We start from the raw sequence: 12,109 nt of genomic DNA on the forward strand, positions 1-12,109 counted from the left end.
CTCTAGCCCAGTGGACTGTATGGAAAACAATTAGTAGGATATTTGAGCAACTCATGCTTTAAAGGAAAGCGAATAGAATAAATTCCTTAATAAAGTAATACACAATAGTTTTATTTTTATTTTTATTTAATTATTTATTTATTGTAAAGTAAAAAGTTTAGGAGAGAGTTCGCTTTGTTTAGATTTAATAATAATAATAATAATAATAATAATAATAATAATAATAATAATAATAATAATAATAATAATAATAATAATAATAATAATAATAATAATAATAACTGTGAGTTACTTTACAAGACATAAATATTTATTTGATAAGGAATCGTAGAAAAAATGAGGGCAGGGTAAAAGTAGCTACAATTGATGGACGACACAAAACAGAACATTGTTACGCAATTACTTTATATACGTATAATTTTGTAGAAAGTTGAATTGTTAATGTTCAAGTAGTGTATTTTATAGTCCTACAATGATGATTCAATACTAAACATACAGCATCGTGGTCCATCGGTAACTGAAACCAGAATTTCGCATGTAGAGACTCATATGATTTAGAAATTGTCATGATAATACTTCGCAAATTATAATACGTGTAATTTATTACAGAAAGTATAATATGAAGTAAAATAGTAATTGGTCAATTGACTAAAAATATACCCCTGCAATTCCAAATCGTGGTGGACATCCTCACTCTAGCGGGTTATAGAATTTCAAACTTTATATAAAACCATTGCAAATTTTATGATTTCCTCAGTTTTTCAAAATTTCTGCTATAGTGGGGTCCATACAAACTAAATCATAAAACATTTAGTTCATATTGTCTCTATCTTCCACTTCTCTAAATCTATATTTAAAGATTATAGGAAAAGTATGACAAAGTATTAATGAAGCATGGTTAACATTATACAACAAAACTACAATAATTAAAATACCAGAAGCAAAATACTCTGAACATATGACAGTCACTAAGTAAACATTCAGAGGGGCTATAGAGGGTTACAACCCATCGCCTAAAATTCTAAATTTAATATAATAAAATAGCAATTTTAAGTAACTGCAGTACTCACCACACATGAAAAAAAATATAAATTTTAAAGCTAGTTTAAGAATCGGAGTGAAACATAATGTTCCCACATGAACATATATTAAAAACAAATAATAAAACTTACCAAGTGAGGTCTTCGTGTGGTAATTGGTGGGGGAGTGGTGGTTGTCTGCTTAATGGCCAACGCCGTCGCTGGTGGCCCTGGTCCTGGTCTTTCTTTCCACTCTAGAGAGGCATTACCTGGAGGAGGGGGAGGTGGTTCGACGCAGCATCTCATTGTGGAGGAAGGACACGGAATGTCTTCAAGAACTCTGTAACAGATAAGCGTCGCCAGCGCATGGACGCACACTCCGGGGCATTCTTTGCTGTCGGCTGTTGTCGTGATTGTGTCCAAGAGACCTGAAAAGAAAGGAGACGACAAGGAGTTATTTTTAAAATATTCATTTGTGTTCTTAAGTATTGTAAGTTAGTTGTTTAAGTCCAGTTGCATATGACTAAATTAATGAAATCATTTTGAGATTTCGTTCTAAGCCAGAAATCAATGATTACCAATTTATATTACATTGTGGACCAGCATAAAATAAGTTTAAACGACTTTGAAGAGTTCACGCATTTATGACAGCCGACAGCAGTTCAGCTTTTTACAATAGTATTTTACATTCTAAATAACGACCAGATTCTTGACAATTGTCTACAGCACAGCTTCCACTGGAAAAGACTTCTTTGAAGGTGTATAAGGTGCATGTTATTTCACTCCTGTTGGGATGCTTTCAAGAAGCCGGAGAAGTCCGATCTATTGGACTGGCATCTAGACCTTTCACTGGAATGATGTTAGCAATGATTTGGCTGTGTGGCCGGACACCTTGCCCTGATACAGTTCTATTTGGTTGGCGTTTGCTCCATTCAGTGTGGGGATTTTGTTGTAAATATCCTCAAAACATATTTTGCATATGTTGCATTGATTTTCGTATTGTTGGCAACAAGATGGTGACTTTATTTTTTTCCTGTAACAAAGTCCAACCATAACCATGAAAACGCATGAATAACTTTCGGCGTACTCAAATTGGTTTATCCTTTTGCATTGACACGTCCCTACGTAATTTCTCGAACCTTTTTACGACTCCTTAAGGATAAGTACAAACTTCTGCCGATGATCCGCCAGGTGGCGCTCCTACATCTTTCTCTAATTGGTTTTTCGTTGCACAATATGGGTGGCTTTCAGCGCTTGAATCCTGGCTTGGCGCTTTCAGCGCTTGGCTCCTTATGAGCCTCCTTGAGACATAGCTTTCTGTCAATCGTATGACCGATGGTTGGTTGAGACACACGGAACCTGGTGTCCGACCTATGTCGGTGGATTCTCCAACGTCATCAACGTTTTAATTTCGCGCAACACTGGTGGCGTCAGCTTCACTGGGGGTCCGTTTCGGATGTGGTGATGCACAATCCAGGGGAAGTCGCGTTGGGTATCGTCGCACTATGGCATTCACAGTAAAGCATCCAACAGCAAATTCAAGTTCGTAGCACAGTTTAACTATGCTGGAAGAATTAAAACGTGCATGGTAAAGTACTACATGTAGCCTATCCTGAGTCGAATCACTTTTATATACATAGATGAAAGCCTACTACCCTCTGTAATGGGAAAGGGTCATATATGAAACACAGTAGAAAAACAAGAAAACGAAAGCTAAAGAAAGATGTGTCAAAGATGACAAAGGTAGAAAAGTATTAAAGGGGAATTATTATTAATAATAATAATAATATCGAAACGTGCTACTGACTCCATCTGGAGTTACAAAAGTCAGTGTGTACTAAAACAACTCAGAGGAAGCTGCTTAAACAAAATATTCAATCAGATCTACTGTCACATAATTATGAACAAAAGAATTAAAACATATTAAAAGTTCGAAGCGAAAAAATCAGAATAGTGTTCGTATTCATTGGAGATTCCAAGGAAGCAGCAAATTGAGAAACAAGCGGTAAGGAGAGCCAGTAAAACGGATATAGGAAGCTCAAAACAAGAGTATTCCCATTTATAGATCAGTAAGACCAATTTTGATCAAGAGAAATATGATTTCACAGCGTGTGTAAAAGAGCTGAATAATCTGCTCTCGTGGCGAATTGAACTAAAAGACCTTCGACTAGGACAATGGGCCTTCGACTGCTGTCTAGTAATATGCCACACCCAGCGTTTACACACAGTGAAGGATAGTACAATATCCCGCTAGTTCTTACTCGCGACTTTCTTAAGGGTATTTAAATTATAATATTTTGAATGCTAATCCCATCATCCTAATACTATCAAATTATTTTGACAAATCCTTGTATTACTGGATGAAGTGTGCGTTCTTGGCCGATAACAGGTAAAATTAATAGAAAACATTTAAAACATACAATCTCCAGTGCTCTGGACCATTGATACGAGTTAGGATTAATATTGAAAATTCTTAAAACTTCTTACTCGTACGTAACTCTCTTTATATAATTTTCTCTAAACAAACAGCAATATACAGCGCTTTGTTGCAATCAAAAATAATAAATTTATACAGTTTCATTGAAAGCATTGGACAATCAAAAGAAAATAATTACCATCATTTTTTTAAATACTATTTTACTTCACCTTTTACACTATTGGTTAATCCTTTTAGATTTTAATGAAGACATAGGTGAAGAACACTGAAAACTATTAATGAGAATTTTGAGTTAAATAAAGCCAAATTTATCAACAGTGCACACTATAATATCTGTTGGAGTTTTCATTAAAATCGCTATATTTATGGCCAAATCATATTCAATTATTTCTCACTTATACAAAAAAAAAATCTATGTATGGTTGTATTTAGTTGTATTCGGTTAATAACTAAACAACCAAGAATACCCACAGGATGAGACAAAACAGAGATCTTCCTATAGAAACAAATAATCTTTCCAGAACGAGATATGACCTCTGTCAACACCTTTTCGAGAAGGCATATCACTTCCACAACACTTTTTCAAGACGCAACAGCAGCGCTGTCAACATATACGATAATGATCGAATCATACGATAATATTAATTCCCATACGATGTACAGTAATAGGAAAATATACGGTAACTTAACAAATCGTAGTAATATACAAAATTAATAATTCTGGAGATACTTAAAAATCGAGAATACTATTCATTGCGTGAAAAATAAAAAAAAAAAACACGTAATAAATTTCTTCCAAATATAAAGTCAACCCCACAGAAAGATGAATAATACAGGTGAAGCGAAAGAAAATCAAAATAGTAATTAAGTAAATTAAAAGCACAAAAGGACAGAATTACTATGAAGAATCATGATAGAAGAAAAATAAACAAAAAAAATTGAGAATTTATATTTCCAATTATAGGGTGACCAGATTTATAAGAAGAAAGAATAGAACCATAGAGATTTACACAATTCAACTTTCACGATACTTAACTTGATTTATTAGTAAATATATCTTTCTTGAAAACTAGTGGTAATCCTTGGAACATTATTATCATTGTTATCTTATTTGGCGTGTAGAAATTTGTTGTTAGATACAACATATAAGGGTTGTTTTTGATATACAATACTTATTCCGGTATTCCTCAGAGCTCCAGTTTGGGTCCGCTTTTATTTCTCATGTTTATCAATGATATTAGCGACAGCTTGAATTGTAAAATTTTAATGCTTAAAAATTTATAAATCTGTTGAGAATTTGGATGACTGCTTTGTAATTTAAAATAATATTAACAATGTTTTGTATTGCCCCGAAATTAATACATTACTATTAAGTTACAATAAAACATTTAATACGATGTTTACGAACAAGACTAATCCAATTTACTTTACTTATGTTGCTGAAAATACATTGGTTAAATGTAAATTTCATTAGAGATTTAGATATTGTCTTTGATAACAAACCTCTCTTTAATAAGCTTATAAATAATATTGTCTCAAAACCTCGTAGGAATTTTGGTACTATGAAATGGATGTCAAGAGATTTTAATTGTGAGAAAACTTGTCTAATTCTCTATTATGCCAATATAAAAACTCATTTGGAATATTGATCTAGTATCTGGAATAGAAATACTAATTATGCGTTAAATAGTTTAGAAATGATCCCAAACTTATTTTTGTCACAGTTACATTGGCAATTTAAGAGGTTTACTTTTTTTAAAAAAAAGTACAAAATGTAAGATTGTCATTGGGCATTCTGAAATTGTCACGAAGAAGAACTATTATGTATTTTAAATTATTGCATTCTATCTAACATAGCAAACCTGTTGAAGAATTTAAGACTCCCACTTGCCTAAAAGATGTTCCTATATATTGATATTTATTAACTGGCAATGATGTGGGATGTGGCTAATGTTGTTGACGTATTTCTTGAGGACTTTGATGTAGTTCAGAACCCAGAAGCAACCTTATCTATACTTTATGAGAGATTAAGGGTATTTGTTTCTCTTGTTTTATATTATTTGCACGTCTAATTAATATTTTATCTTCCTTGATTTGTCATTTAATATATATTTTTATATCATGTTTGTTTATAACTTGATGCAACTTTGTACACTGGAAATTGTAATTGGACATATTGTCTATTATTTCCTGATATTATTATTATTATATTATTATTATTATTATTATTATTATTATTATTATTATTATTATTATTATTATTATTATCATTATATTATTATTATTATTGTTAAAGTTGAAAAGATTAAAGATTTAGGCATAACATTTGACATGAATATGAAATTCAATTATCATATTAATGACATAGTAAATAGAACACGAAAGACTATAGGGTTTATATTTAGACAGTGGCCTGAGTTTAAAAATGCAAATACATATGTCTATCTATTTAAGGTACTTGTAAGACCCAGATTAGAAGTTGGTGCAATTACATGGAATAATATATCCACAACATTATGTAGCAAAATTGAATCAGTTCAAAAATGTTTCATTAGGCTATTGTGTAGAAATAAGAAAAAAGATTACTACTCTCATAGTTATGATTACTGGAACGAATACTGGGGGTTGCAAGAGTTACATGTAAGAAGAAAAATGATAGAGAAAAACTTTATTCAGAAAATTTTAGATAATAGATATAGTAGTGAATACTGCCTACATAATATAGGTATAAGGGTACCAACATATAATCTTAGAAAAGCATCGGAAGTGGTTCCCATGAATAAAAATTCTATAATCTTAAGAAAACTGACAAGTTCTTTTAATATATTATCGGGATAATTGTATTTATTGAACAGACGTATAGATTTTAATAGGTATGTATATTTTTATAGTATATTTGTATGTTTGAGGGTATCCTTGTTTTACGGACAATTTTAAGATAATTGACTAGCTATTTTAATGAAGAATGAAGTAATTATGTTTATCCAGACAAGATACAAGTCATAAAATTATGTATATATTATAAGATAGACAATGACCTCCTATCGTCGAAACAAATGTATTGTTAATATTAAAAGGAATATAAGATGTGTGTTATAACCCTTAGTTCTATGACTAAGTGCTGTATTTTTGCTATCTGGCTGTTCATGTCACTAAAAATAAATAAATAAATAAATAAATATATTATTATTATTATTATTATTATTATTATTATTATTATTATTATTATTATTATTATTATTATAGTAATAGAATAATACTCGATATTGAGATTGGAAACAAGAAGTACGATAACTTTACTGGATAAACAATAATTTTAAAGTACAAATTCAAAGTATTTATTACGGTAATCTCTGCTGAACAGGTTATGTGACAGCCTGAACTCTTGTCTCCTAAAGAACCCTATACAGAACTTATCATTTCCACATATAAACAATGTTGGGGGCGGTGGATCAGTGGTAGAGCATTCACCTCCGGTGTATGGGGTCCGTGGTTCGATCCCAGCTCGCACCGTGTGTACTTTGTGGTGGACAAACACCGGGTTCGTGTGTCTTCTCGGGGTTCTCCCGTTTCCTCCCACTTTCTTCATTCCACCATTTCACTTATGTCTCATCATCACCATCTACTTTAGTCTAACTTGCCTAATCGTGGGACTAAAACTTAAAGATTTCATTTTATTTTTGCAAACAATATTACAGCACCTGAAATAATTTGTACTAAAAATCTATGTATAATGAAATCGAAGAATTAACACATTGTATACTGGTCGTAACCCAAAAATTATGACTCACGAAAGCTAATTCTTAACTTAAGAACTGATGGATAGTTACATAAACTATTGCGGTACACATACTATAAGGAAAACATGTGACTTTCATTTTACAACTGTGAAACTACACTAGACGTCCAAACTGTGCAAATTCAATATTGAACTGAAATACATGTATAACTTCCGTCTGCAAGAGAGGGATAATGACAGCTGTAACCGAAAATGCGTTGTTGAAAAAAAAAAAAAAAAACTCGCTCTTTCTATAACGATAAAGGTTGAAACCGAAAATAGGTTATTTCTGCCATTTTCGGTTTGAATAGAAAGTTAACTGAGGAAACAGAACCTAATATTTAGTCACTGAATCTATTCCGAAAACATGTTTCCCGATATCTATTACCGATTTTGCTCAGTGGTCAAATATTGATATTAGTAGAACAGGTAACGGTAAATATTTATCACTTCCGATTTTAGTAAAGTGAAGACAGTTTCAATATATTTTCTTGAGACGCTGAGTCGATTAAAAAAAAAAACTGCCTGTTATTATCTATTATCTATTACCATTTTCATTCTAGGGGATTTACCGTTGATACCAGAAAAGGTTGATTTCTAGCACTTTCGACTTCAATAAAGGGTTAATGTAGCAGATAGAACCAATTTCTGTGACTCAGAATCGATTTCAAGAAACTGCTTCTCGATGTCTCGAACTGTTTTTGTTCTATGACGATCATTGAAACTGACAGTACTAGTAAAGTTATACTACTTCCAGATTTAGTTCTACGAGTCAAGATGGTATTTTTCTTATATAAACACTCAATTGATTCCAAAAACAGTTTGACACTATCTCTGATCAATTATGTTCAATGTCGATCAACGTTAAAATATAAAGGATTAGTAAATTTTATCACTTGCGGTTTCAGTCGAGTAATACAGGTGGACATGGTTTCCATTCTTAAGATGCTGAATTGATTCAGAAAAAGAAAGAAACAAAACGCTTGTCGGTAACTGTTATAGTTTTTGTTCTATGGTTATGAAAATTGAAGCCAGGAACGACTTATTTCTACCACTTCAGGTTTGTCTTGAGGGTTAACGGAGGACATAAAAGCCTATCCTTGGGACGTTGAGTCAATTAAAAAAAAAAAAAGGAAAGAAAAGAAAAGAAAAAAAACTACTCTCGATATCTATTTCCGTTTTTACCCTATGTAAATCAATATTGAATCTGGAGGTACTACAAACTTTCAACTATTTCCAGTTTTAATAGAGTGTTACGAGAGGTTATGGTATGTTTTCTTGAGATATAGAATCGATTCCGAAAAACCACTCGTCGCTATCTATTACCATTTTTGTTCTATGGCGATTAACGTTAAAATCCGAAATGGTTGATTTTTACCATTTTCTGGTTGAATAGATGGGGTCGTGGTGGCTCAGTGGTAGAGCGTTCTCCTTTGGTGCTTTTCGTGGGGCCCGCGTTCAAACCCTGCTCCCGCCAAGTGAACCTTGTTGTGGACAAACTCCGTGTACGTGGGTTTCCTCGGGGTTCTCCCGTTTCCTTCCACTTTCTTCATTCCACCATTTCATTCATTTCTCATCATCAGCATCTCCTTTAGCCTAGCCGGCATAAAGCGGGACGTAAAACTCAAAGATTTCTTTTTTCGGTTTGAATAGAAAGCTAACGTAGAAGATGGAATTTATATTTGGGACGCTGAATCGATTACAAAAACAACTTCTCGATATCTCTTACCGTTTTTGCTGTATATAAACCAATATTGAAGTCGGAAGTACTTGTAAATTTCAATCACTCCTGGTTTTAGTAGTGTTACAGGTAGTTATGGTATGTTTTTGTTGAGGGACTGAATTGATTCCGAAAAACCTCTTCTCACTATCTGTTCCTGTTTTCATTTAATGATGATAAACGTTGAAACCGGAAATGACTAATTTGAACCACTTCTGGTTTGAATAGAGAGTTAACGAAGGAGATAAAACCTATCCTTGGCATGCTGAATCAATTCCAAAAAATCGCATCTCTATATCTCTTATCGTTTTAGATGTGGTATCTGTCGATAGACGGCTGGGTGAACGCACATAGCTGTTCTATAATATTTTAGACACTTAGGGAAGGGAAGAATCGGGAGAATGAACGTGTTTGCTCGACGTTAGTGTTTCCTGAGATTGAAATATGCCTGACTGGTGAACGTGTCAGCCGTATGAAAGATCATAATTTCTGTCTTTGCGGGAGATTTGTGGCATATCAAGAATGCAACCACAATTTTGATTACTCCCTTACAAAACCAGTCTCTATAGTTGACAGAACGCAACCTAGTGATGTGAAGTCGATGGTTCACATAAAGAGATACACATCGATGCCAAGAACCTCAACTCCCTGTCAGACCACCGGCTGAGAGGACAGATATCTTGTGAGTTTTGCTGCATTTCGAATCACTTTTGTATTCTTTCACGGCTTCTGTTGTTGGGACTTCCTTTTAGACTGCAGATGTTATTCTTCTGGAACTGGGAAAATACCAAGACCAACACACATGTAGAAAAATGACGATATACTCTTATCCGATGAAACCCAACTCTGCCTAGAGCCATCTGTGTATAGAATAGGCATAACGGGACATAGAACAGCCACTGTTACATCACTGAGCTTGTTGCAATACAACTTTTCAGCTTCTGATAAGGCCATTTAACAACAAGATAATGATTGACCGCATGTAGCACTGAACATTAAATAATTCATAGATGGACACCATGTTTAAAAGTTTATTTGGCCCATGTGTTCACCTGGTTCTCTGCCTATAAAAAGTATTTGGTTATAATCGCGCAACGAATTACTCAATGAAACTATGCGTCTACAGAAATGAAATCTGGCAACATGTTAGAAATGTATGGCTAGTGATTTCCCAGAAGAACATTCCATGTTTCTTCCTATGTCCACTTGTGTCACATTAGTTTTCACGTCAATAGTGATTACACATGATACTGGAGTTTGTAGGTTCAGCTAAGCATTCAGGACGCCTTCGTACAAAGTGAAAATCGACTAATTTTAGCTCTAAGCATAAATAAATGTCTAGCAAACTAGGTTTTGTATTGCACCGAGTTTAACGCCAATTTCCAACACCAAAAACATAAAAGACGTAGATCTAGTATTTAACGTGGGATTTGAACGCATGGGCAATAACTGGGGATCGAATCCGCCTCTCCCATGTCAAAATGCTTATGCTAACCATTTAGCCATGAAAAAGCTCTGCCAAACTAGTGTTGTTAGCTCTTCCCTTTCCTAGTATACTTTTAAAACTAACACTCAACTGATGAATAGTAATCTTAAAATCATCATATTATTATTCAGTGTGAAAGCATTCCTTTGGTTGTGTTTAGGTTACTGGATAATGTGTTGATTGGATATGACATGAGAAGAAGGAAGAGTGTTCGGATCATTTTTACTGTTAATATGTCTGTTTGACGCATATCTGGAAAACGATATGCTCACTGATTTGTCCATGGTTGGATCATTGTTACACTTGATTCTGTTTCAACGCGTATATGGTATTTATTAAAAAAAAAAAAAAAAACGATTATCAAAGATTTATAAGCATTACTGCACACAAGTTCATATTTAATTTGAGATATACAAAAAGTAGGTATATAATTTATCATTTCAAGATAATCATGTCTGGTAATTTAATTATTGACCAATGAAAGTGGATAATGAAAGAAAATTGAAAGACAGAGAATGCTGAAAAGGCTCGACGGAAATGGGCTACAGAATTTGACACATCTCCACCAAGTAGACTACTCAATAAATTTGAATAAACTGGCTCCATCTGTAATGCGCCAAAAAGTGGTCGACGACCGGTAAGTACTACCCAGGACAATGAACTATTAGTTGCGCAGGCATTTACCCAAAGCCCAAGAATATCAAAAAGAGGAACTTTTCTTGTGTTACACATTTCAAGTAGATCTTTGGGGCGTCTGACGCAACGTTCAGGTTTGAAGATGTATCGGCCAAAGTTACTTGATGGATTGTTAGAAGATGTTTCAGATCGCCAATTATAATTCTGCGAGATAATGCTGAATGTACCAAGGCAAGATGATGGCATAGTTGAAAACGTGTATTGGTGAGACGAAGCGAATTTTAATCTTTCAGGTGCTGTTAATAGGCATAACTGTATTTATTACGCAGCTATTATGAACAATAACTGAATTAACCTGGGGTTATAATTTAGGTAAGCCTTTCATGTAAAGGGGTCACTAGACCTATCGTTTTCATGGTACTTTACTCACAATCTGTACCTTAACATGCTATGGGACACTGTTATTCTACAAGTACGGTAATAACATGATAATGACGACTTCTGGTTACACCAAAAGGGAACTCCTTCCTACTATGCTGTAACAGTGCGCGAGTTACTTGACAACGAATTGCCCAATCGTTAGATAGGTCGTCGAGGACCAGTTGAATGGCCACCACGATCACCAGACTCCACTACAATGTATTTTTTTCTTCTGGAGTGTTGTCAAAGATAAAGCATTTTCGATTAAACTAAGCACCATTGACCACGGCTGGGACATTACTACTTTCATAAGAGAAGCGTGGCAAGAAATCAAGAGCAATAAAAAAATCTTTGTATCAAAGTGTGCATGAGTGTAGAAACTAAACTGCAGAAATGTGTAAATGCTAAAGCCAGCACTTTGAGAATCTCAGAGGTTGTATTTAATTGTAATTCCATCCTGATTGTGAACACATAAAGTTATTGTATCTTTCATAATCAAGAATTCATTATATAGGTTCAAATACTAACAAAGAAAAAAATAAAGAACTCGTATAACTGTATACCAACTTTACATCTCCTTGTTTAAGTATCTTATAAAACAGTGGTTCCCAAC

At 33.7% G+C, this 12,109-nt stretch overlaps 1 protein-coding gene across 1 annotated transcript in view; it reads right to left on the reverse strand.

Annotated features, from left to right (window-relative positions):
- mas (trypsin-like serine protease domain-containing protein masquerade) overlaps positions 1-12,109 on the reverse strand; it is a 123,957-nt gene that overhangs the window by 52,591 nt on the left and 59,257 nt on the right. Inside the window, exon 2 of the mRNA XM_081736100.1 lies at positions 1,173-1,447. Coding sequence (XP_081592226.1) covers positions 1,173-1,447 — 275 coding nt within the window. The remainder of the gene's footprint in view (positions 1-1,172; positions 1,448-12,109) is intronic.

The sequence above is a fragment of the Thermobia domestica genome, chromosome 13 (genome assembly GCF_964235325.1).
Source record: "Thermobia domestica chromosome 13, izTheDome1.hap1.1, whole genome shotgun sequence".
NCBI classification, from domain to species: Eukaryota; Metazoa; Arthropoda; class Insecta; order Zygentoma; family Lepismatidae; genus Thermobia; species Thermobia domestica.